The following is a 25,925-nucleotide window of genomic DNA, read 5'->3' on the forward strand; positions in this document are numbered from 1 at the left end:
TATTAGGGTAGGTCTGACTAGAGTTTGTTTAATGTTTTCTATTTGTTTTGTCCCACTCTGTGTTAACGTTTGGTGTGTGCTGGCCGTAGTTAAATGAGCTTCGGAGGCAGGTGACCCAGGACGATATAGAGCCGATCCTGCGCCGCACCTGTCACACAGCATACTCTAAGGGTGCACAGAAGTGCGACAGAAACCAAATAGCCTTCAAGGTAGCGTTCCTTGCATGCCGTCCGTCAGTCAAACTGACGAACTGAGCATGGGACGAATGCTTAAGTGTTGTCCACTGTCCAGATTATGCGTAGATTATTTAGCCTGTGTTAGGATTTGTCTTCTCTCCCCCAAGTATTTGAAATTAATTAGAAAGAAAAAAAAAATTTAATTTTGTGAGTGTTTTTGTGGTCGATGTGTATTAATTTATTATTCTTTATTAGTAAGATTTGTTAGTGGGTGTTTATTTATTTATTAATTTATTAGAAATATTAGTAAAGTTTTTATAAGGGTTGTAAGCCTTGTAGAAGAGAGGGGTACTGTTCTCAGAAGGGATAAGTATGGCCGAGGAACAGGTGTCTGATTGGGCTTCTGACGCTGATGGGGCGTCGGCTCTGCCACCGCCGCGCCCAGCTGGAGGGCTGGTGCGAACGCCAATGAATTTCCGGGGATTTCCAGAGAGACAGATCCCGAAAGAGGGTCACCTGGTAGACTTGGAGAAAGAATTGGCGCAACAGGATAGACCTCCACGGAACCTGGAGTTCCCAAAAGCCCCGAAAGACTCAGTGCTCAAATCGGCGGCAAACGCGGCGATCGCTCAGGCCCACCAAACATATCTGCATGCTCTGCCATCTGGCATCAGCGAGTCCATCCGCGAGGAGATGCGAGCTGGCTTCATGGAAATGATGAAGGGCATCATTGATGTGCTTAGGCCGCCAGGGAGCCAAACCGCCGAGACTAACACTGCGCCGAAGCCGCCAAGACATGTCGAGCCGGGACCGCGAACAGGCGCCATCCCGAAAGAACGGGAAGTGTTCCAGCGCGAGGCATTTCCACCACCGGTGCCACCGAAGCCACGTAGGCAAGGCGCACGAGGGGCGGAGTATTCGTCCAGCAGCCCAGTTTACGTGGCAGATGCTCAGTCGAGGAACTGGCGTAACCCGAATAACCGCCATTTCCGAGTAGAGGACCGGAGAGCGGATGATTTTCAACCGGAGGAGGCGTACGCCAACGTGCGAGAAACTGCGTACATGAAGCTCGAGCGGTGGAACGTCAAGTTTGACGGCGAGGACGCGATGAATTCGGTCGAGGACTTCGTGTTCCGCCTAGAGTTCCTGCAGAGGCAGTATCAGTGCCCGTGGAAGGAGGTCCTGCGCGGTTTCCACCTGCTCCTGACCGGCCGCGCCCGCGAGTGGTACTGGATGCACGTGCGGCATTCTAGGGTCGACAGCTGGATGCAACTGCGGCATGCCCTCTTGGACAGGTTCCGGGGCTACCAGACGGAACACGAGGTAATGCAGGAGCTTCTACAACGAGAGCAACAGGCCAGCGAAGGGGTGGATGATTATATCCACCACATGCGTCAACTCGCCGCGCGATTCCAGAAGCCGCTGAGAGACCGAGAGCTGGTGAGGATTATAAAGCGTGGTTTAAAAGAAAGTCTGGCGAAATATATTTATGCCATGGACGTACTCACCGTGGATGAGCTGCGCCAAGAGTGCCTAGAAGTGGAGAGGCACATGGGTCGCAGAAGCCGGACTGGGTACCTTCAGCCGTCGCGTTGTCCACAAGGAACGAGGCCCGTAGTCCACGAGGTTGAAGTTCCACCGCATCTTACAGAAACGCCACCGGGAGAACTGGAGGAGGCATTCGTGCGAAGCAGGAACTCATCCCGAATTGTATGCTGGAACTGCAGACAGTTCGACCACGTCTTTAGAGACTGCCTGTCCAAGGAGCGGAAAATATTCTGCTATAGGTGTGGAAAGCCGGACACTTTCTGCTCGCAGTGTGAAAACTGTCCGGGAAACCCCAGAGGGAGCGCGGTGATGGCGGGACAGACGCGTTCCGGGACGGCGACCGCGGGAAAGCAGGAGAGGGGCACCTACCAGAGCCAATAATCATTGGAAAGGAGACGGAGATTTGGAATAAGGATCAGGATAAGGCTAATTATAATAATAGTATAAGCAAAGGAGGAACACTTAGGGGCTTACCATACGAAGAACGTGTTCGGGCATACATGTCGGCCCGAAATAGAATTTTTGGTGAGCGACAGCTGGAGGGGATGACGCTAGCCACCCGGAGAATGGTGAAGGCACGTGCGCGCTTCCGCAGACGCAGGATTACCAGGCGCCAGGTCGTCGAAGCGGTGAGACGGGAGGAGAGTATAGACCCACGAGTATTCGCCGAAGTGGAGGTCGCTGGAGCCAAAATGAAAGGGTTGCTGGACACGGGGGCCTCAGTCAGTCTGTTGGGACAAGGATGCCGGGAGTTAGTGGAGAAACTGGGATGGGAAGCGCGGCCATACGAATCGATGGTGAGGACAGCGGCGGGTGCCAATCGCCCAATTTTAGGTCGCGTTGTTCTGCCTGTGAAATACGGGAATAGAACGGAAGATATCGTATTTTACATGTGCCCGGACCTGCGACAGGAACTATACCTGGGAATCGACTTCTGGCGAGCCTTTGAGATCGCACCAGAGCTGCTCGGTCCGGCCAGAAAGTCCGAAACACCACCAGAGGCATCTGAGGTAACGGTAGCGAACCCAGAGGTGGCTTATTACCGGGACGACGACGACTGCGTAACGGATCCGGAAATGTGGGACCTGGACAACGATCAGAGGAGTCAGTTGGAAAGCGTGAAGCGCAGATTTCTCCAATTTGAGAAGGATGGCCTAGGGAAAACTCACCTGCTGCAGCACCGAATTCAGCTGATCGAGGGAGCAGAACCCGTGAAAGACAGACATTATCCGCTGTCCCCGGCCAAACAGGAGATCGTGTGGGCCGAGGTGGATAAGATGCTAAAGTTGGGCATCATCGAGGAGAGTGACAGCCCCTGGAGCAACCGGACGACGGTGGTGATGAGGCCTGGGAAGAACAGGTTTTGCTTAGACGCCAGGAAATTAAACAGTGTAACGGTAAAAGACGCGTACCCGCTTCCATGCATCGAGGGCATCCTATCGCGAATCGACGAGACTCATTTTATCTCTAGCGTCGACCTTAAGTTCGCGTTCTGGCAAATAGAGATGGAGGAGAAGAGCAGGGCGTATACGGCGTTTACTGTACCAGGGAGGCCGCTGTACCAGTTCCGCCACATGCCATTCGGGCTCTGCAACGCCGCTCAACAGCTTTGCAGGCTCATGGACAAGGTAATCCCGGCGAATCTGAGGTCCAACGTATTCGTATACCTGGACGACTTGCTGATAATATCGGCAGATTTTCCAACGCACTTAAAATACTTGGAATTGGTGGCCGAGTGTCTGAGGAACGCGAACCTCACCATAGGCATGGCGAAGTCGAAATTCTGCTTCCGCAACCTAAACTACCTGGGTTTCATCATAGGCGGCGGGACGCTGCGCATGGATCCGGGAAGGGTAGAAGCGATCCGGAACATCCCGAATCCGAGGACGGTCAAGGAACTACGAAGCTTCTTAGGTACGGCGGGGTGGTACCGCCGATTCATAAAGAATTTCGCTGAGATATCGGTACCGTTGACTGATGCCCTTAAGAAGAGAACGGGTAGATTTGTGTTGAGCGACGAGGCCATAGAAGCCATAGAGAGCTTAAAGTTAGCCCTCACCACAGCCCCGGTGTTAGTTCACGCAGATTTTCGAAGACCATTCTTCATCCAATGCGACGCATCTCACTACGGAGTAGGAGCCGTGTTGTTCCAGCTAGACGACGAACAACAGGAAAGGCCGATCGCATTCTTCTCGGCCAAACTCAACAAGCACCAGATCAACTATTCGGTGACCGAGAAGGAATGCCTAGCCGCCAAACTGGCCATACATCGATTCCGGCCGTACGTGGAGATGATGCCGTTCACGGTAATCACCGATCATGCGAGTCTGCAGTGGCTTATGAGTCTCAAAGACTTGAGCGGGAGATTAGCCAGGTGGTCCCTCGAACTGCAAGCGTTCCCTTTCTCCATGCAGTACCGCAAGGGAGCCGACAACGTCGTCGCAGACACATTGTCCCGAAGCGTGGAAGAGGTCGAACTGACCCCGGAAGATCTGTTGGGATTTCAGACCCCGGAGTTCGAGAGCACCGAATATCGAGAGCTGATAAGAGAGGTGATGAGCCAACAAGGGAAGTTGCCGGACCTTAGAGTGCAGGACGGACTTCTGTTCAAGAGGACCGTGCACGAGAGCTTGGAGGATGAGGTCGAAGGCACAAGTTGGAAGCTCTGGGTGCCGGAGTCGCTGACGGCAGGACTCATCCAACAAGCACACGCGGACGAGACGTCAGCTCATGGAGGCATGAGGAAAACGCTGCACGCGCTGCGCAGGCAATATTATTGGCCCAACATGGCCATACAAGTCAGGGACTATGTTCGGAAATGCGATACATGCAAGGAGACCAAGGCACAGAACTACCGAATGCAGGTCGGAATTGGGGAAGAAGTGCGCACCGACCGCCCCTTCCAGAAGCTATATATCGACTTCTTGGGGAAGTATCCACGGTCGAAACGAGGGCATGCGTGGATATTCGTCGTCGTAGACCACTTCTCGAAGTTTACCTTCCTGAAGGCCATGAGGGAAGCCACCGCGGCGGATGTCGTGAACTTCCTAGTGCATGAGGTGTTCTTCAAATTTGGCGTGCCGGAAGTGATCCATTCGGATAATGGACGACAATTCGTGTCAAAGTCGTTCGATGCGATGGTCCAGGCGTTTGGCATTACTCACCTGCGCACACCAGTGTATTCGCCTCAGAGCAACGCCGCCGAACGCGTGAACCGCACAGTGCTGTCGGCAATCCGAACCTACCTGGGTCAGGATCATCGGGAATGGGACGCGTACCTACCAGAGGTGGAAGTGGCGATCCGGAATGCGGTCCACAGCGCTACGGGAGTCACTCCGTTCTTCGCGGTCTTTGGACAGCAGATGTACCTGAATGGTTCCAGTTACAAACTGGCCAGGAAGCTGAGATCATTGGCCGACCACAGTATTTCTGACCTTGACGCAAAGGACAGACTGGCTGTAATCCGAAGCCAAGTCAAGGACCACCTGCACACCGCATACGAGCGAAGTCGCCAACGGTACGACCACCGCGCGCGACAGCTCCATCTGGAACCGGGACAGGAAGTGTGGAGGCGCAACTTCGCACTAAGCAGCTTCGGCAAAGCCTTCAATGCCAAGTTCGCCCGGAAGTTCTTGAAGAGCCGCGTCGTCCGAGCCGTGGGAACCAACGCCTACGAGTTGGAAGATCTCCAGGGACGCGTGCTAGGCGTCTTCCACGCAAAAGATATACGAACATAATCGTAATTTGCTCACCTCCTTGCCAGGCAACGGCGGCGGCAGCGCCAGTCCCTCCTTTTTTTTTGGGTCAGCAAAAAAAAATATAGATTACTTGTCGTGGGTGTGGCCTACGTTGGGCATCGTTATTAGCCGGCTGGGTCAATCCATGAAATGCGCACGCAGATTCCTTGTAACTGTCCTTCATGTCGTTACAATAATCTGCGTGGTGATGTTGCATTTGACGTTATCGGCAGCACCGAGGGTTACTCAGTTGGTTGCGTGCGATATTATCGGCCACGCCGATATCTTTTTGGCATATGGTCGGAGTATGCGGGGTGAAGCTGGGCCCACGGCGGAGCCCAAAGTTTTGAAGGGTGGCAACGCCAGACATGCGATCCACGGCGCCAAAAGCGACGATTGCTATTGGCCGCCCGTTTCGCTCTTAAAGGGAATACGAGGAGAGTGGATCGCATGCCCTTGGATATGCCCTTGGCCTTCATTTGGGCCGTTGACCCAAAAAAATGCAGCTGTGCAGATGAGCAGCAACGGTGCCCGCCTCGCAAATGTATGCGTGTGCCGAAATTCGGCACCGATGGTGTGGCTGCCAAAAATGTGGGGGAGTTGGATTTGTTCAGCGGTTAACGGCGGGCGTGCCAGCTCGAAGTGAGCAAAAAAGTTGGACATTGCATTTCTGCTTGACAGAGTAAAATTTTTTCCCTTCTGAAAAATTAAGCCGGCACATAATACCAATGGCTTAACAGACGAATAAAAGTTTTGTTTTTGTGTTCTTTGCCATGTAATAAATTTACATAAATCAAACCGCTCGAATCACAAAGAAAATATAATAAAAAAATTAAAAGAGACTTAAAAATTTAAGTGCGACGAGAGACGAACCAAATAAGCCAAAAATTAACGGCTCCGGCACCAAGGAGACCAGCTCGCGCACCAGAGAGGCCCACGAAATATTCAAGGCCAGGATTCAGTGCAGCGGCGCAAACCAGCCATATCCGCGACGCCGCCAGCAAGCGTCGGCGCAAACGTGAAGGCGACGAGACGAGCCACCAACGACCGGGCTCCAACAACGAAGAAGCGGCCACAGGCGAGACCCCGCCCACATCCACCGAGTGAGTCCGTTCCATTGTTTTGCCCATCCTCGTTCGAGCCCCTGGCAGAGTCAGAAGAAGACTCCTAATTGCACTCCCTGAAAAGGAGTAGATTTTTTTTTTTATCGTTAAATTTGGTTAATTTGTATTTATAAAATATATTCATACATACATAGGCACTTACGCCGAGCTTCACTTTAGAGTGCGAACGGTGAGGAAAACTCCAACGGTGACGCCTCTGCGCCTGTAAAATATAAAAAAAAAAAAAATCTAAAATTAACTCTTGCGCGAACTATGCTCACATATTTACCTAATTTGAATTTACGCATTTATATCGCCCCTTACCACCCCCAGAGAGCTCTTTAGGTAGGGTAAGGTAGAATTAAGCGATTTAATACATACAATACACAATACGTGACATACCCAGTTTTAAGTAATTGTGCGGGCCATTGTTCCTAAATCGGGGCAACGATTGCCTCTAAAGTGCCTCATTGCGCGTTTCTTTTGCGGCGACTAGCAATATCCTTGTAGTGTTTCGTCGCCTGTTCCATTCAGTGTTGTAAAAAAATAAAAAAAATTAATTCTATAAGATAAGAGAAAAATTTAGGAATTAATGCGCTGTGTCAATTAGTATAAGTATATGCAGCAGTAATACGCACCTGTGAAGTTAATGAATTATCCGCTTGCATGAGATCCTAAACAGCTGCAAGATAAATGCCATAAGCAATGATTATGATTGTTATACATTTTAAGAAAACGCAACCAATTATACGCACCTATTGAAAGAAATCATGTCCGGCTAAAATAATATTGCTGGGGAGAGTGGGCATTATGGCCGACACGGGCTAATATAGGCCATTTGGTGGCCAAAATGAGGGAGACGAGTGGAGGTGATCGTCTCATGGTAGGGCGGGTACGCTGGGTCCGGAACCGGGGCCCGATCTGGAAGAGTAAGGTGGATAAATAGTGTTTTTTTTGTTAATTTATATTGAGTGTCTTACCTTTGTTGTTTACATTTTCATAGTTGTTACAGCTGTGTATTTTGTTCATGAGTTAGTAGTTCCGAATATTTGTTATCGATTATGCGGTTCATTTTGAGTAGTGTTGTGTGAGTCTGTTTTGCTACAGACGTGTAGCTTTGTTGTTATCGATTGTGCGGACTGCGGGCCAGGGATGGGACCACACCCAGAGAATCCGATGAGCCTGCCGGCGCGGCCCACTGAGGAACAAGCAGTTCCGTAACAGAAGCAACAAAACCAAACCAAATTCTTTATAAATATATATATATATATAAGATAGTGTATAATATTGTTCAATGCAATTGTAGAAATGAAGTTCAGACCGAAACGTGGACACGTGTCAGCGCTAGTTCCACATCAATGTGAAACACTTTGAAGGCACATATCGGGCGAATACTGCGACGACTATTATGCGAAATTCCCAACGAATTACACAGACAGCAATTTGAACTAATTACAACAAAAAAAAAATAAACATTAAAAAAACGAGTAGTCAGCGCGGATTTCCTTGTTGAAACTATTTGCAATTAATCATACGATTTTCACCCATGTTTCGACCTTGGCAAAAGCTTGCGTAAATCGTTACTAGTTTCAAGGAAAGTAGAGCATCAGGTTTTAGGTTTAAGAAAACTTCGTTTTGATTCGCAGGCATAAAAGCAACAAAGTGTCATAAGCCCATTTTCCACGCATATTCCACGCCTGTGTGAAATATTGCTTGTGCAGGGAATTGGCTGGTCAATCAATCAATCAGTTAATAAAATAAATAAATCATTTTTGCAAGGCACATGCGAAAATTAATTAAAATACGCACGCATTAAAGCAGCAAAATTCCATAAGTCCATTTTCCACTTATATTCCACGTCCATGCAAGGATTTGAATACCCAGTCAGTCAGTCAATCAACAATTGAATAGAAGTAAGCAAGTTATAATACAAGTACAATAATGAAAATTAGTTGTAGCTCGCACGCATTAACAATATTTCACATGTCCATTTTCAACTTATATTCCACGCATGCGTGAGTAATTGTTGGATTAGGGAAATTGGTCATCAATCAGTCAATCAGTTAAGAAAAATAAAAAAAATATAAACAACTTTCACAGGTAACATATGAAAATTAGTTTATATTTCTACGCATTAAATAGACAAAGTTCCAGGGTAACATTTTCCACTTATATTCCACGCCTTTTAGTGGAGTTCAAGACAGTGCGTCGTTCCTCAATCAGTCAATCAGCACAGCTTGTGTGTATATATATACATAAACTATATTGTATTTCTAAAGGCGCTTAATGTTAGCTTAAGATATTTAATAAATTATAATCCTAATAATGCTTTGGTTCTGCCAATAAATTAGACCAGAATTTGGCACTTGTCGCACGAAACCTTTGCGAAACATTCACCTCGAACTGCGGCCGATCGTTGGGCGCATTTTGGAACACATGATGATCGCAAATACCCTCGGGCCGCGACAGAAGAACCGCTTCCGAGCAGGACCTAAGCGACTCCACATTTCTGGGCTTACTAAAGAAAATCCAAACAAATCAGATCTGGGATGCATCCAAATGGATTTGGGATCTTACCCGAACTTGGCAAAGTGCACAAAGTAGCCCACAAAGGATTGTATGAGTCTCGCCTCCGTCGAGTTGCGCTCGAAGTCAGGAAAGAGCATGGGACTGCGGAACAGATAGATCAGATCATCGCAATGGACCACGCCGTATTTGTTGCCCACATTCGCGCTCGTATAGACGGACGCATAGCTGTGCGGGCCCAGATAGTTGAAGCTGTACAAGTACAGTGGCTCCCGGCTAACGTGAACGCTGGCCAAATGCTGCCGCACGGCAGTGTAAAGCGGCTGCTTGAAGCCTCGATCCGAGACGAGCTGCAGTTAGTTGAAGAGGATTTCATTTCTTTTCTTTCTTTTACTCTAAAACTTCTTGCCGTTGCTTACATCGAGGAAGCCCTGTACTGTCTGTTCGCTGAGCTCGTTCCTGTTATGGAAATACTTTTCGCTCACCAGCTGCATCGTGTGTGCCCGCTGCTCCGCGCTGAACTCCCGGGGCAGCTCGAGCAGCTGCTGCAGCAGCTCGTCGAAGCGCCCATTGAAATCCTGGCGCAGCGTCGCGTTCTCCATGATGTTGACCACGCGAACGGCGCCCTCCTCGGGCACGGTGCCCAGCAGCCAGGGTACCGGCCTGTAGCTGCCCTCGGCCAGCAGCGTCTGCGGATGCACGCTGAGGAACGCCTCCTGCTCCACTTCCTCCGCGGCGGTGGCGAAGCTTTGCTCCACGACGGGCCGATAGTTGGCCATGTGATCCACGTTCCAGAACTTGAGACCGTCGCCGGCATTCAGCAGCGTCTCCACATCCACAATGCGGAGAGCGCGCGCCAGCTTGGGCGTGCTCAGATTCCAGGCATTCGCCACCTGGCAGAGCGCAGCGGTTCGGCGCGCCTGCTGCAGCGGCTCCGGCTCTATGGCGAAGGGCACATTGGCTGTGCCGCTCATGCTGATCACCTGCTGGAACAGGCCCGCCGATCGGGCGCTTAGCATGTGCATGTGCGTGGCCACGCCCCCGGCGCTCTGTCCAAACAGAGTTACGCGTCGCGGATCACCGCCAAAGGATTTGATGTTGCGCTGCACCCAGCGCAGCGCCAGCTGCTGATCCTTGAGCCCAAAGTTACCGGGCATGGCGGCGTCCTGCGTGGAAAGGAAACCCAAGGCGCCCAGCCGATAGGCCATGGTGACCAGCAGCACCTCGCCGGTGTCCATGAAGTACTCGGGTCCGGTGAGCAGCGGCCCAGCGGAGCCGCTGAAGAAGCCGCCGCCATGTATGTAAACTAGGACGGGCAGCGGCTGCCCGGAGCGACGCTGCGGATTAGGAAAAGCTGGATTAGGATTAAGAAGAAAATTGAATTCCCTAACCCTCCCCCCCCCTCCCCACACACCTCTGGCCTGTAGACATTGAGGTACAGGCAATCCTCCTGGCCATAGATAATCGGCGTAGGCAGCAGATAGTTCTTCTGTATGCAGTCCGGCTTCGCGGCGTTGGCATTGTAAATGCCGCGCAGCTTGGGCATGATCTTGGGATTCTGGAAGCGAGCCTAGAGCTTAAAACAAAAGGATATGGACTATGCGAACAACTCACGCTGAAGCGCAGCTCGCCGACAGGCGGCTGGGCATAGGGTATGCCCAGAAAGGCCTCGAATCGCTTGATCTGATAGCCCGGCATGTGGATGCCCCTCAGGCAGCCCAAGCTGCTGCCGCACACAAGCAAGGCCTTGGGATTAGTAACCAGCTGTCCGGCGGCCAGTTGGAGCAGGGGCAGCAAGAAAACTGAAGCGAATCCCGCATGAATCATGACGAATGTGTCTTCTGTTGGACCGAAATCGAAGACGAATTAATTTTATGCATAGCTCAGATAATTTATGTATTCATTTGTTTATGGCCTTAAATGAGCTTCTCTTTTGCCGATGATCTCAACGCGAGATCAATTAGGAAATACCATAAGATAAATGTTTTCACGACCAAAATGGTTTCCTTGGCCAAGCCCAAGGGTTTCTCTTACCAATATGTACTCTCTCTCTCTCTCTCTCTCTCTCTCTCGCTCTCTCTCTCTCTCGCTCTAGCTCTGTCTCTTTCTGCGGATACCCTAACGAATGTTTAGACGCGAGCTTTTAACGCGACAGCGCACAAAATTTATCTGACGGCTTTGTAAGCCAAAGCATTCAGTTTTATTCAAACAAAAATTAAAAAATGAATAAATAAGAAAAACTTTGTTGTGTCTTGTGTGTGTGTGTGTGTGTGTGTGTGTGTGTGTCACGCTTTTATGTAGATCCAAAGTTGTTGTCGATATTCAATTAAAAATTTATTCAAACAACTCGAACAAATTGTTGCACACACACGGCGTATACTCAATCGAAAACACACGCTATACAATACGATCCGATCCGATCCGAGAATCGAACAGCTCTTAACTTGGCGCGCGTCTGGAACCCGACCTAGCGAAGATCCCAAGCCGCACTACGAGACGACAAACGATTCACTTTCACTTTTATCCTGTTTCGCTTGCGGCCGTGTTATGCATAAACGAGTGTCTGCTCAAACGAATATATCTACTCGCATTCAATTCTTTTCTTTTGCTGATTTTTTTATTCTTCTTCTTTTTTTTTTGATACCCTAAAAGCGTGGAAAAATGGAGCAAAAAGGGGGTAGCAAAGGCAGCTGAAGTGTTTATGCGAGTCAACCTGAACATGTTTGTCTTTTTAGAGACTTGAAATTGGAACAATATAATATTCTATATCTTACTATATATATACTATATTTCTTCGATGACAAGCAAACAGACTTTTTCATAATATCTATAAGAATCTATACTAAAGACAACTTTTTCGCATAACTCGAAGATTATAGGAGCTGCAAGCGCCAAACTTGGTATCTAGGTTATCCTAAAGCACATATAAAATAATATATATTTTACTTCTTGGATACCTTTCCCCGATTTCACGCGCAATTGAGAAACTAAACTTATTTTTAGACTTAGAGCCTGGCGCTTAAGTTTACACACACTTTTCTACTCCATATTTAAGAACGCAAAATTTCATTTCGATTCGACTAAGGAAAACCGAGTTATTCAAGGCCTCATTTCCTATAGATAGTATGGATTAATGGCAAGAAGTAGCACAGAAAGCTGAAGAGTTTCGGTTGAATTCAGGATATCTTCTAGTCGGTCACGCTCGTCTACTCACTTCGACTTGAAATTTTTTTATCTTCTTTTTTTTTGAGTTATTCTGATAAGACCTGGGCTCTTGATGGCAAGGGGAGCTCCGCTTTTACTTATAAGTCGACCCATTTGAGTGGCTCCTCACTTACATATGATTATAGAAACTGTTCTTTTGTGAGAAAAATCGCTTCACTTACATGCTTACATATGCATAAGACACCGATGTGCATTTTTATAGGTACATCTTGAACTTACTTAGAGCATTATCTGTCTCAGCCAGATGTTGTCTAAAAACTCTATTATTAACACCTAAAAAAAAAAAAAAACAAAGCCAAGTGATAATCGTATTATTTGTAATTAGAGCTCGTATGCATAGATATTCTATTTATATATCATAATATAATAATATAGTATATTTTATAGTATATATATGCAACAAATTTATAAGCTTTTTATTGCTTTCCAGCGTGTCACATCATTTTTACAATATACATCTTTTATTTCTATTTAACTGACCCGCACTGTAACTGGCTTACATATGTGGTTCATACTTTCCATTGTGCTCGCGCTCTTATAGTTGTATTTTTCGCTCCTATAGTTGGACAAAATGTAAATTCATTTGACCTTCGTCTGGACCGCGAACGAGTTCGAGTGCAAAATGGGTCATCTGCAGCTGCAGTTTCAGATAAAAATTCCTTTAGATATGCACATTTAATCAACCGGCAGCCACATTATCACAATAAATATGTAAGACTCTCCGCTTACGTCAATATGGGCAACTGTACTTACTCATGGCCGGCAGGCGTAAAGTTCTTATCTGTAGATACCCTGCAAAGCGCTAAAAGGTATGTAACTGACCAAAAACTCGCAGAGATTTTCATCATCGATCTTTTATCTGTTTATTTCATTTAGTAAATCAATGGAAAATGCTTGTATACGACATTTTGGTCTACGATGCAGACTATGTTTTTGAGTGGCGCCCTTCTTTGCGATTCTCATGAATTCAAGTAAGTCTTCAAGATTATTCATACTTACATTTTAAGTGTCTAATTAATAAGTTGTGTGTGATACACTTCCTCTCTCCCACTCTCCCTTACCCTCTCTTTCTCTTCCTCTCTTACTCCCTATCTCTTAACACCTATCACATTGTATTCCCCTTTTGTGCTTTAGCTCTTGGTCTAACTTGTTTTGTCCCTTCCGTGCTGTGTATATAGAAAAGTGTGTTTCGAAAGTCGCACTCCAAAAGTCCAATATAATTTAAGTATAGAGCTTCTTCCACAGGGCCAGGCCGCGCATATCCACACGTCTCTCGACTGTCTCATGGTAGGCCCCATTCAGCTGTCCAAAACGGAAATAGTTGCATATCTCATCCGAAGTAAACTCCTCAGCTGTGCAGGGCGACAATTGGGTATCATCCGATAAGATGCTAAAGGTAAGTGAAGCAGGTTGAGATATAGATAAGAACATAGATACAGATAAGATGTGGCAACGAGATATAGATAAATATGTAGCTATAAGGATTCGGATAAACCCACCCGTTCTTGGCAAATTCCACCAATCTGGCAGTCAAGCGTTTGATAACCAAATGCTCCTCCGAGCTCTTGGGAAAGTCCAGCATCAGCATGGGCATGCTGATTGAGTAGAGGGCGTCATCCATGTGGCATGCGCCCAGCTTGTCGTAGAGGATGCCACCCGAGAGTATCGCCGCATACGAGATGTTGCTCAGGTACTCGAAATTATAGATCGAGACGGGCTGCTGAGCCACTGCAGCATAGCTGGCGGCGCTCACGAGCATGGGATAGACAAATGTGAAATCGCCGAGTATGCCCGAAAGCGTAGCCAATGTGTCCTCATTCAATTCCATATCCTGCACGCCGTACTCCGTCAGTATTTGTCGCACCGTGTCCTCGCCTGAGCCCTTGGGCAGATAGAGCAGCAGGCCGTAAAGTTCCAAAAAGTTCGCATTGAACTCCTTCCGCAACTGCGGATTCGCAACGGTGTGCAGCAGGAACATGGAGCCCTCGCCTGTGCGCGAAGTGCTGCCCAGCAGCCAGGGCACCTGATTGATGCGTCCGCCGAGGTGGGCCGCCATCGGATACTCATTCATAAAGGACTCGGGCATGTCGGCCTGCTCCGCAACCACACCGTAATTGATAAAGGGCACGTTGTCCCACTGCTTGAAGACATCTCCGGCTGCCAGCAAAGCCTTACCATCGATCCGGCGCAGGGCTGCGGCCAGCGTCTGGCTGTCCAGGCTCTCGGCCTGTGCCACGCCCACGCGCTCGGCCAGCTGCCGAGCCTGCGGCAGCGGATCGTACACCATGGTAGCCGCCATCATCGCTGTGCCGCTCAAGGACATGGCGCGCTGAAAGAGTCCTGCAAGGCGAAAGGCAAGTCAAACGGCAGTTAAGGTCTGAGCCAAAAAAAACGCACCCTTCGAGCTGGGACTCAGCATGTGCAGATGCGTGGATATGCCGCCCGCGCTATGCCCAAAGATGGTCACCAGGCTCGGATCGCCGCCAAAGGAGGCGATGTGCTGCTGCACCCACTGAAGCGCCAAGCGCTGATCCTTCAGCCCGAAATTGCCGGACATGTGCGCATCGCCCGTGCTCAGGAAACCTGAGGAGAACCCATTAATATGGAAGCTTTAATGCCTCAACAGTTGTCTCACCAAATGGACCCAGGCGATAGCTAACTGTGACCACAATGACCTGCTGTGTGTCCATGAGGAACTCCGGCCCACTGGCCATCGGGCAGGCGGAGCCGCACAGAAAGCCACCCGAGTGTATGTAGACCATGACGGGCAGAGGATTCGCATTTGGTTGCTGCAGCGGAACAGGCTGAAAATTTGTATCAATTATATATATATATCGCATTCTACTCACAACGGGTCGGTAGACATTCAGATAGAGGCAATCCTCCTCGCCGGAAACGGGCCACGTCTCCATAAAGTAACACTTTTGCAGGCAATGGCTGCGTGCCGCGCTGGCATCCAATACGCCCGTCCAGCCGCGGGCAGCGACGGGATTCTGCATGGATTACAACTGTCAACTAAGCTAAATCAACAGCTTTGCCAGCATTTCACCTGGAAGCGCAATTCTCCGATGGGCGGCTCGGCAAAGGGTATGCCCATAAATGCTTCGAATTGCGCCTGCTCCGGCTTATATCCTGGCATCAGGGTGCCGCGCATGCAGCCCAGCTCCTCCTTGAGACACACATCCAGATCGCCAGCTGCTTCGGCTGCCAAGACCACGAAATAGATAACGCCACACAGTATGCTCCTCATCTCGCTTGGCTTTCCAAATAGACACATTAACTACTTCATTAGCTCGCTTTTATAGGCCTGACAATTGCGTGTTTATGCCTCCAAAGAGGCGGGGGCGTGGTCAGGTGAGCGCATCAACAATTTAAGCAAACACTGTGATTAACTAAAAACGCTTATTAACTATTTAAAATCGATGACAGAATTGTGGACAGCATTCCTGTTGCTAAAAGGCCAAACAAAATCAATATATATATCATTTAATATTTTTTAAGATTTATTTAATATTTCAATATTTGTTTTCGTAAGATAAACAATTTTTTTTTTAATAATAATAGCATTTATTTTATAATAATAACAAAAGAAATATCTCAAGCCTAGTTCTAGTTCTATTCCATGTCTTTATGTTTTTATGGCAATCTTTTATAGCAAAGAGTTGGCAGAAAATTATATTAAGACATCATTTGCTTAAATAAAGTTGCCAGCTTCGCTCATCTATACGTAGAATTAATCGTGCTCATGCTATTATTTATAAATGACATGTTTTAAATAATAGTAATCTGGCTGCAAGGGCCGGAAGTGCAGTGGAAAAGCAGTTTGATCAAGAATATATATATACTATATATAGCCGCAGATGCCACCTGCTGCCTGTTAAGATTATATCCTTGGGATGAGGGCATATGGATATATATATTTGGTTCAAAGTGAAGAAATTGTGTAAAAATTTAGGCGAAATAATTTCAAAGAATATATATTCCATCTACTTGAGGAGCTTGAGATCCTCATAGACATTTTCTGTAACTTTTTTTTTTGATGTATAAAAAATGTCCTAAAATATTAAAAAGCCAGTTATTGTCTTCTTTGTTCGTATCAACAAAGTAATATTTATTTTCGATCGGAAACTTTACTGTATTTGTGAAAATTGTTTGGTTTACAGTAGAGACGCCGCCAACCAAGCAGCCACTAATTATAGACTTAATAAAAAGTTTGCGATTACAGCTAAACACGCATTCATACAAAATAAACTTATCAGCTACGAGTTACAAATAGATCTATGTGAATGAACTAACAAAAGCATATGTATATTATGTCTACTACTGGGAGTTAAATGGCCGTCAGGCTGCGTCGCTGCGCTGCACTCAAGTCGGGATGCCAAAGGTCGACAATTAGCACCAAACGTAGCTGGGTTCCATTGTGCCAGACCTCGTGCTCGAAGCTATCGTCAAAGATGAACAAGTCGCCCTCTTGCCAGGTGCTGTGCGGGACAGAGAAATTGGATAAATAATAAATATATTTCGAATGTTTGTGAAAATAGCCTTTCTATGTGATTCTCACACATTCAAATACTAATAGACTTTAATAGAATTACATGTTATCAGCTTTATATCAATCAATATTTAAATTTTTTAAAAAGTAAATATAGCACCCTTCTATGCGATTCTCATGAATTGAAGTAAGTTTCACAGACTTTTAGTGTTTCAGTGTAAAAAATACCCTATATTTTGCTTAAAAGTGATCGAATCAATGCATAGATATATATTCCGCCTCTTTTATATTCCCCTTTAAGTTTAAGATACCCTTTTAAGTATTACTTTTAATTGTGGGCAATCTTACCGCTGATGCTCGGCCACACGCAAACTAGTCAACTGTGGCTCCGGCGCGACCAGCGTGAGATGGGCGCGCAGTCTGCAGTTTGTGGGTCCGCAGTGTGGCCAGACGTGAGTCTGTGCCTGCATGGCGCTGAACTTGATCTGGCCACGGCGACAGCTGCTGGCGGCCGGAAATCTGTCGAGCAGCGCGCAGGTGACGGGCGCCCGCTGACAGTTGCTCTCCAGGCGCTTGCCCCGGGCATAGAGCTCGAACTGCTGCCAGTTGCCCGTGTCGCGCAACTGTTCCGCCTCCAGCTGAAAGTTGCCCTGGCCGCCAAGCAGCGCCAGCGCCTCGGCGCGTATGGCACGCCAGTTGCGCTGCAGTTGCTCCAGCTGGGCGGCCTGGCCAGTCTCTGCGGGCTGCCAGAAGGGCTGCGCACGCAGCCCAGGCACATTGTACAGCGAGCGTTGATAGACGCTGGCAAAGAAGCCCCTGTCCGCGCCGCGCCGATACAGCTGGAGCGCCTGCGTCTGCCTGCCCAGACGCTGCAGTGTCTCGCCCAGCGCCAAATAGAAATATGGCTCCTGTGTGCCCGCCGCACCAGAGTCAATGGCCCGCTGCAAATAGGGCAAGGCGCCGGCATAGTCGCCCCCGAGCTGCTTGAGCGCCAGGCCAAAGTGCAGCTGCGCCTGGGGATCATGCGGCCAGCGTTCGAGTGTCTCAGCTGCCACCTGCTGCAGCTTGACCAAGCTGCAAGAAAGCAAGAGTTAGGCTGGATTTAATGAGAATAAAAAGGACCACAACACACCCACTTATTGGACATCAGATGGCTGAGCGAGAGCTCATTGCGCAGCTGCGCCTCATCCGGATAACGCGCCAGCAGCTGCTCGTGTATGCCAACCGCCTGCTGTGTGCGACCTGCCAGAAGTTCCATGGGGCTCAGTTCTCTTCCACTCTCTCCCACACTCTCTCTCTCTCCCCCTTGGACTCACCCAGAAATCGCAGATGCTGAATGCAACGCACGCCAGCGGCACGATAGTCGCTGTCGCCGACGCCGTCGCTGGCGATTAGCTCCTCGAAGGCCAGATAACGCTTGTAGGATTCGATGGCATCGAGGAGCAGCTGATTGCTCTGGCGCAGCTTGGCGAGGCGCTCCAGCGCCCGCGCCCGATGCAGATGAGCCGCCGGCTTGTGTGCGTGTGTGTGTGTGAGCGTGTTAAAATCGCGCAGAGCTTTCGCATAGTTCTGGGTGTTAGGTTTTTAGATTGGACAAGGGTTTTTTTTTTTGGTGGTTAAAAATAACATGCAAAATAGAGCGTAGATTAGCAAGAGAGTAAAGCATTAATAAGACGACTAGCAAATACCCTGTAAACAGGCTTACACATAATTGTTAACACACAGATATTATTATTGATAAAGGGTTAAGTTGGGGCCAAACCTGATAATGTTATAAAGAAAAACTTAACTATATTAAATTAGGTTTAAATTTTTAACCCGACTGAAACATGAAATTGTTTACAGTTTCAAATGTGAATACTCAAAACAGTTCTTCATTTAAGATTTCAATAAATAATTAATTTTTAAATCAGGGCTGCAAAAAACTTGTCGTTTGTTTCGGTTCACGTTTCGGTTTGAATGAACTGGTTCAATTTTCAATCTATAACTGCCCGTTGTACTGAAAATATTTGCAAGTCTTTAATATTGTCACACACAAAATGCGGGCTAAATTTCAACTCTACCCAAACTTGGCATCTAACAAACATGTTTAGATAAATGCAATGCTTGGGAACAAAGTTATTTATGCTTTGTTTGTTTAAAGTTAAGTCAAAGTCGAAAATTATTTTGCAGCCCTGTTTCAAAATACTCAATTTTTGAACTGATGCCAAAGTACGTATTGAGCTAAGCTTGAACTAAGAAGAACTTCAAATAGTTCTGCGCTCAATTAAAAAAATGTGAATTAAACTTAAAATATGCAATTTAGGACAATTAAAAAGTATTAAAATTAAAGTTTTTAAGTGAGTTCTTTTAAAAAAAAAAACACAGTTGCCTTGGGACTGACTGCAAGAGTAGGTGGGTGTGTCTAGATCTTGCAGCAGTTTTTATCACTAGTCCTAAAGCAAATATGTTTTTACTTGCCTCATTCCCTAAATTCTTCTGTTGCAAATGTCTTAAAAGCTAAGCACAAGAACTTAACAAAAGCGAACATTAATTAAAGCTATGCTAGATGTTTTGTTTTAATGTATTGTGTTTGGTTTAGTGATTGTTGAGCTAAGTTCAAGAGAATTTCAGAGATCTTAAAGTAGAGTTCCGCAGAATTATTTATATATATGAAAAACTTACCTCATTGATCATTTCGGCATTGGCCTGACGCAGCTGCTGCTCGAACAGATCATCCTCCGCGGACTGGGCGCCAGTTGGCTGCTTGGGTTTTATTTCTGAGAAGAAATCGAAATTAATTTTGTATTATTTTATTTTATTTTTATGATCCTATGGTAAGCATTAAAGACACCACTGAGGGGTTAATGTGTGTGCGGCTCCACCTTATATACGTAGGATTAGCAATTCGATTATAGACTATGGACTTACTATGATTATTTTACGTATAGCTTATGCCATGAACTTTAGAATAAATTATAATACGTGTTTATATATGTCAGATATGCAGATGGACTTGTAGATTGCTTGTAGACTGATTTTGATTTCGATTTGATTTGATTTGATTTGATTTGTTTGGTGTAAATTGTACATTTAGTAATTACGTGTCCAGGTCGGATCATCGGAGTCTGGATCGCTTTCGTACTCCTTGGCCGGCAGTCGGCCGTATTTGGCTTCCAATCTGCTCATCAGTTCCGCATCGTCCACATCTGAAATCTCGTCTTCCTCCTCGTCGCTGATCAATTCGTCGTCGCTTTCATCGTGTTCATAATCTTCGATATCGCCATCTTCGTACTCTACATAAATGTCCGTGGCTGTCGTTGCCTCTGGTTCCAGTTCAGCTTCCTGTTCCAGTTTATCTGTCGTTGGTTCCGGTTCTGGTTCTTTAGCTGCCAACGTTTCGGTTGCTTCGCTTGTCTTCAGCTCAGTTTTGGGCCTAAACATGGCACTTAGCTGCTCGAAGGTTTCCGGCACATAGCTGGCCGTGATGGCCACATTATCATCGCTTTCCTCCAAATCGCTTATCTCCACTTCGATTTCCTCCTCGATTTCGATCTCCTCTTCGGAATATTCGTCTTTATTTTTGTTGATGGAAATAGGCAAGTATTAATAAAACCCTCAAAAAAGAAACTTCATTTATTGTTCGAAATAGCTTCAAGTGGCACGACTTGAAATTATTTGGAACCAAATTCGGACAGACCGAAGTTCTTTATAGTATCTGAATAGTATTGTCAACCATCATCAAGCGGCGGCAGCTCCTCCCCATCATCGGGCAGGTTATCCTCGGCGGTGGCAATTGTCAGTCGACGTCTCAAATTCATCTCCGGCGAGGGCTGATCCTCAGCTGCTAGCAGAGATTAGTATGGTATATATATATATATAAATATATATAAATATATATGATTGGGAGTCAACAACAAGGCAGCCAAACAAAATTAACTTTACATACATACATTGGCGCATAAGTTTTAACAGTTTTAACAAAGCTGTGACTACAATTAAAACAACAAAAAATTGCATTAAGCTTAAGTCTAATTATTTTTTTTTTTACAAAAAATAAAAACAATAAAAGAAATAAAAATAAACATCAAATGAAGAAAGTGCAAAAATTTTTGTTCGTATATTCGAATCAGTTTTTGTTAAGTTAATTTTAAAAGTTAGTTGAAAAATTTGACGACATTTTAAGGTGCATTTCACATGTTTCCGTCAAAGTTAATGGTAAAAAAATTTACAATCAGGTTTGCCAAATGTTAAAAATGTGGCAACGCTCTAACAAATTGGCAGCACTGAACATGGTGAAAAACTCAACAGGCAAATTTACTTGGACGTTAAACTTTGACAAGAACATGAGAATGTAGGCCTTTCAGGGTTGATTTGACATTACGTTTCCATTCAACATAGAGTATTTTTTATTTTTTCTGATTATCATCGAATGCTGGGCGGTTAAGAACGTAAAGCGACCATCAAAAAAAAATAGATATATTTAAGAACTGGAAATGCCAGATGACATTTAGTTTGGATTTAGACCAGAACAGTTCTTGGGTTCTTAGTAAGCAGCGATGTGAAAGAGTTTCGTTAACAAAGAGCATTACTTGGTAAATTTATTTGGCATTTAGCAGCGATCGATAACTCACTTGTATTTGGATTTTTCCGTATCAATACAAGGCGTGAAACAAGGGCAAGTGCAATGCCAACGCCAAATTTAACGGCAACTGGAAAATGATTTACGGTTAAATAAACAATTCAACAATTTAACGAAACATTTAATTCATATTTCATTTCATTTTGCACTTTCTTGTACAACTTTTTTTCAAATGTTAACTAATTTTAAACCTAATTCAAAACGTATAAAGTGGAGCCCCACACATCTAACCCATTGATTTTGTAGCCTAATCTCTGAAAGTTCCAAGGAATACTTACGTGATCCCAGCCAGGATGCGGTTGTGATTGTCTCTGCGGTGTCCTCTGGACCCGGATCCTGCTTGGCGTGCTTGGCTCTCGCCTCGGCAGCCGCTTGACGTTGACGCTCCTCAGCCTCGTTGTCGACCTCCTGATCGAGGGATTCAAATTCATCCTCATCGTTGTCATCCTGCAAATATCCATTGGATGTTCAGCTTAAAGCTTAAGTTTCTTAATTCAAACCTGTTCAAAATCTTCATCATCATCGTCGTCGTCAACGTCTGGCGCACTTTGTTGTGCTGGTTCTATGGACTCTTGAGGCTCTTCGTCCTCCTCAGCAGCATACTGAAATAATACACAATTTTCTAAGAAATTATTATATGCAAAAATATATGCATGTATATATGTATGTATGTATATGTGTGTGTATGTATGTATGTGCGTGTATATGCATGTATGTAAATTGTCTTATAAAATATCAACAGAAGATGAAATTGTCTTGTTGCGCGGAAAATTTAAATAAAAAAACGTATTTGTTGAAGCTGCCCTCCTCCTCGATTCTCAAAAATTTAAGTAAGGCTCGCAGACTTCACCTTCAATTTAGGCCCAGGCGGCTTCAACGCTGGAAGCTGAGGAGCCGGAGGAGCAGGAGGAGCACCAAGGGGGCGGAGCAGGTGTGTAGGTATGTAGGTATGTAGGTATGTAGGTATGTAGGTATGTAGGTATGTAGGTATGTAGGTATGTAGGTATGTAGGTATGTATGTATGTATGTATGTATGTATGTATGTATGTATGTAGGTATGTATGTATGTATGTATGTATGTATGTATGTACGTACGTACGTATGTATGCATGCATGCATGTATGTATGTATGTACATATGTATGTTAGCTTCTATGTAAAGTTAACAGAGAAAGGCGTGTAAATACCTCATCATCATCATCGTCATTGTCATCGTCAGCCTTTTCTGGCGCACTTTGAGCCTGAGATTGTGAAATGGTTGGCTCAATAGACTCTTCCAGCTCTTCTTCGTCAGCGTCCTCCTCTTCTTCCTCCTGCAAGTGTGTATGTATATTAATCTATCTATTGTATATATATTGCATAAATGCTCTTTCTACCTCTTCAATATCGTCGTCATCGTCTTCTTCAACTGTTTCGGGTGCGCTTTGAGCTCTAGATCTGGAGACGGGCGGCTCAATGGACTCCTCGACCTCATCGTCTGCATCCTCCTCCTCCTCATCGTTCTGCAAATGAATTAAGTTTTTATATGAAAGTTATATGGAAAATTGATTTATTTACCTCATCGGCATCATCTGCCACCGACTGTGTTGGCTCAACGGATGCTTCAGGCTCTTCCTCCCGATCGTCATCCTGAAAAAGGCAATTAATTAGCTTAAATTCAGAAGCGGATGATTCAATTCTAGCCTCATCATCATCATCTTCATCATCTTCAGCTGTTAGATTTTCAGCGCCAGTATTCTCATCCTCTTCGGCCTCTTCCTCCTCTTCGTCAGCTTCATGATCCTCCTCCTCTTCGCCCGAATGCTGATCATATGCCTCATCAGGCTCCTCGTCGTGCTCATCGTCGTGTTCATCGAGAGCTGCTTCGGGCGAGTGATGGGCATCGTGCTCCTCCTGGCGATGCTCCTCTACCCAACCATCAAAATAGTTGGAATAGCGGGATTCCGACAAGGGCGTGTCCACTGAAAGGGGCATCAGTTGAGATTAAACCTTGCACAATTGTGATATATATTTATATTGACTTACAATCCTCGAGGCCACGATTCTCCATAATGATGAGACCGACAAGGCCCAAGAGCACGGCCATTAGGGAGAAGAATATTATCTTGGCGCACCAGTGTCCGCCCGTGCCGTGCTGCTGCTGCACGTGCAGGTGCACATCATCGTTTCCCATCTTTGTGATGTGCACGCCGTGGGAAGACGAATCTTCGTCATCTGTGAGTCCGCGGCGCGATTGAAAAATGAAAATGAATAACAATATTCACATGTGACACGAATCCCAATTAATTAACTAAACAACGAACTGGGAACGTGAACGTTTAGTAGTAGCAACGAGAATTAGTCAGTACTAGTTGCTAAATTGGACTGCAGTCGGGCTCTGGGCATGGATATGGGATATATATATATACTATATATAGACAAGATGTGAATCTCTACCTTGAAAGCTGGGCTGGCGCAATACGCTGACATCGCCGTCAGATTTGCGTTCATCTAGACGAAAAGTTAGTTACACTGGTTAAAACAAGTAACAGTTGTTGGGAAAGAAAGCAAAAGTAAAACATAAAACGTTCCCCAGTTCAGGCGACGAACTAGAACTAGACGACGAGCTGATACCCTACGCAACTCATATAGTCCATGAGTCTATGCGTATGTTACTTTATACAGACGAATATTGCTAGATCAGGACGAGTTTTTATGCTGATTAAAAATATATCTTTATATATTTGATTTTTATGTTTATATTTTTTTTATTTATTTATTATTTATTTATTATTTACTTATTAATTATTTTTTATATATTTATTATGATATCACATATGGGAGATGCTCAGATTCTGCCTATTGCATAAAGACACAACAACACATCATGCCCTTCTCACACATATAACGGGTACAGGGTATTAAGATACCATGATAACAGAACGCTCTCTTATAAGATAATGATGAGAGATATGTTTAGTTGTTGTTGCTGTTGTTGTTGTTGTGTTTGGTGTTGATGCAAAACAAAGAACGCGCAAGTCATGCGCTTGGGCACATGGCCAAAAGAAAAATCAAATAAAAATAAAAGAAAACTGTACAGAGTGCATAGTATATTTGAGCGTGTGTATGTCTGTGTGTGTGTGTGTGTGTGTGTGCGTGTAAACTTTTGTGTGTGCGCGTGTGTGTGTGTATATGTGAAAGATGTCCAAACTGTAGTGGGTGTAACGTCTGGTCACGGAAGTCTCTTGACTTTGTGCACTTATTTAATTAATAACATTGCAGTCTAATAATAATAAAATTAATAAATTTCATCAAAATTGTCATGGCAACGATCTTGTTCTTGATTCCAAATTCAAAATCGGACAATTCAAGATTAAAGACATGGTGCGAGCGTGCGAGCGAGCGAGCGAGCGAGCGAGAGAGAGAGAGAGACCAAATCTACCGGCATTTGTTTATGTTGTTGTTGTCCTGAGCACAAGATAAATACGCTTTTATCTTAAATCTGCTTTGCTCCGACTTTAAATAAACACAAACGGAATGTTAAGCAGAACAAAATCAAGATATGCGATTCCTCAGCTCCACTTGTGAACAGTTAACCAGCATTTATTTTATGATAGCGCGTTTCTCAACAGATCATAAAAGCATATATATTCCTATGCATACATACATACATATATATATATATATATATATATATGTTCTGCTCGGCACACGCATAGCGACAAACGGCTGAGAGCAATGTATAATTTTATATAATAGGGCAAAGTTATTTTTAAAGGCGCTCGACAATATTATTATTTCTAATAAAAGAAATGGACAGCTACGCTTTTGGGCTGCCGCAAATGTGTTTAGAAAACTGTTTTTTTTTTTTCGTTTCTTTTTCATCGCTTACCACGTTTTTTGCGCTTATCCTTGCGCTTTCGCGGCTGTACATCGCCCGACATATTCAACTAGTTGCAACGCGCTAAATGCCAATTTCCTGGCCGTATTTGATTTCAGTACCACGGTATGTTTTTCTTTTGGCTTTGCTGCTCTCTGCTTTGCTGCCTTGCTGCCGAAACCGAACGGCGAACAGCTCCAACGCGATCACCGCACGTAACTAAACCGAACCGAACGAAAATCGTGCAGCTGCTGTCGGGCGAGCTTTTATTCGCTTTAACGCAAATAGCGGGAAATCGCTTTTGTTTCTTTTTTTTCTGTCGTTTAAAAAGTCAAAATTTCTGATTTAATATAGAACTGTTCGTCCTTTAAGTCATTATTTGCGGTTGCATAATATTTGAAAATCAGTTAAGTTTATAGCTATAAGTTTTTATAGCATCCAAATTGTTTACGATTAATCGTTTACTCCTTTCGATTAACACATTATCGATTTTGCCTCTATGCACATTATTGGCAATCTTTGCATTAACATCGTGCAATATCTACTTTAGTTGTTCACACATCGCCGTCCTTTGCCATAATCTTGCGCACTTCTCGCATCAGCAGCCACCTAGCTTCAGTATTTTTGGTATTTTGGTAT

The 25,925-nt window shown here is 45.4% G+C and overlaps 3 protein-coding genes across 17 annotated transcripts; all 3 read right to left on the reverse strand.

The window, feature by feature from the left end:
- Nucleotides 1-8,675: 8,675 nt before the first annotated feature.
- Nucleotides 8,676-11,641, reverse strand: Jhe (Juvenile hormone esterase). Of its 3 annotated transcripts, none has more exons than XM_070210466.1 (6): nucleotides 11,487-11,641; nucleotides 10,705-10,931; nucleotides 10,505-10,648; nucleotides 9,510-10,427; nucleotides 9,142-9,440; nucleotides 8,676-9,082 (listed from the first exon to the last, which is right to left on the reverse strand). In XM_070210466.1, the coding sequence occupies exons 2-6, from the start codon at nucleotides 10,915-10,917 to the stop codon at nucleotides 8,884-8,886; spliced, it is 1,773 nt and encodes a 590-aa protein (XP_070066567.1). In that variant the 5' UTR covers nucleotides 10,918-10,931; nucleotides 11,487-11,641; the 3' UTR covers nucleotides 8,676-8,883. The 3 variants fall into 3 exon arrangements, with proteins under 3 accessions (XP_070066567.1, XP_070066566.1, XP_070066568.1); XM_070210465.1 differs by having other exon boundaries at nucleotides 11,125-11,589; XM_070210467.1 differs by having other exon boundaries at nucleotides 11,460-11,587.
- A 1,512-nt stretch (nucleotides 11,642-13,153) lies between these two features.
- Nucleotides 13,154-15,597, reverse strand: Jhedup (Juvenile hormone esterase duplication). 3 transcript variants are annotated; one of them, XM_032436452.2, is made up of 6 exons: nucleotides 15,365-15,597; nucleotides 15,168-15,308; nucleotides 14,951-15,104; nucleotides 14,713-14,898; nucleotides 13,815-14,655; nucleotides 13,154-13,705 (listed from the first exon to the last, which is right to left on the reverse strand). In XM_032436452.2, the coding sequence occupies exons 1-6, from the start codon at nucleotides 15,590-15,592 to the stop codon at nucleotides 13,537-13,539; spliced, it is 1,719 nt and encodes a 572-aa protein (XP_032292343.1). In that variant the 5' UTR covers nucleotides 15,593-15,597; the 3' UTR covers nucleotides 13,154-13,536. The 3 variants fall into 3 exon arrangements, with proteins under 3 accessions (XP_032292343.1, XP_032292342.1, XP_070066264.1); XM_032436451.2 differs by having other exon boundaries at nucleotides 15,165-15,308; XM_070210163.1 differs by having other exon boundaries at nucleotides 14,951-15,119; nucleotides 15,165-15,308.
- A 798-nt stretch (nucleotides 15,598-16,395) lies between these two features.
- On the reverse strand, nucleotides 16,396-25,512 carry Asph (Aspartyl beta-hydroxylase). Of its 11 annotated transcripts, XM_015174597.3 has the most exons (18): nucleotides 25,299-25,511; nucleotides 23,864-23,917; nucleotides 23,453-23,641; nucleotides 23,111-23,388; nucleotides 22,985-23,056; nucleotides 22,804-22,929; nucleotides 22,615-22,740; nucleotides 21,929-22,030; nucleotides 21,707-21,875; nucleotides 21,421-21,498; nucleotides 20,740-20,778; nucleotides 20,523-20,630; nucleotides 19,891-20,361; nucleotides 19,472-19,566; nucleotides 18,124-18,376; nucleotides 17,944-18,049; nucleotides 17,156-17,881; nucleotides 16,397-16,796 (listed from the first exon to the last, which is right to left on the reverse strand). In XM_015174597.3, exons 1-18 carry the CDS (start codon nucleotides 25,348-25,350, stop codon nucleotides 16,646-16,648), a joined length of 3,195 nt encoding a protein of 1,064 aa, XP_015030083.1. In that variant the 5' UTR covers nucleotides 25,351-25,511; the 3' UTR covers nucleotides 16,397-16,645. The 11 variants fall into 11 exon arrangements, with proteins under 11 accessions (XP_032292332.1, XP_032292335.1, XP_032292334.1 ...); XM_032436441.2 differs by having other exon boundaries at nucleotides 16,396-16,796; nucleotides 22,985-23,388; nucleotides 25,299-25,512; XM_032436444.2 differs by lacking the exon at nucleotides 20,740-20,778 and having other exon boundaries at nucleotides 16,396-16,796; nucleotides 22,985-23,388; nucleotides 25,299-25,512.
- Between the last annotated feature and the right edge of the window lie 413 nt (nucleotides 25,513-25,925).

The sequence above is a fragment of the Drosophila virilis genome, chromosome 5 (genome assembly GCF_030788295.1).
Source record: "Drosophila virilis strain 15010-1051.87 chromosome 5, Dvir_AGI_RSII-ME, whole genome shotgun sequence".
NCBI lineage: Eukaryota > Metazoa > Arthropoda > Insecta > Diptera > Drosophilidae > Drosophila > Drosophila virilis.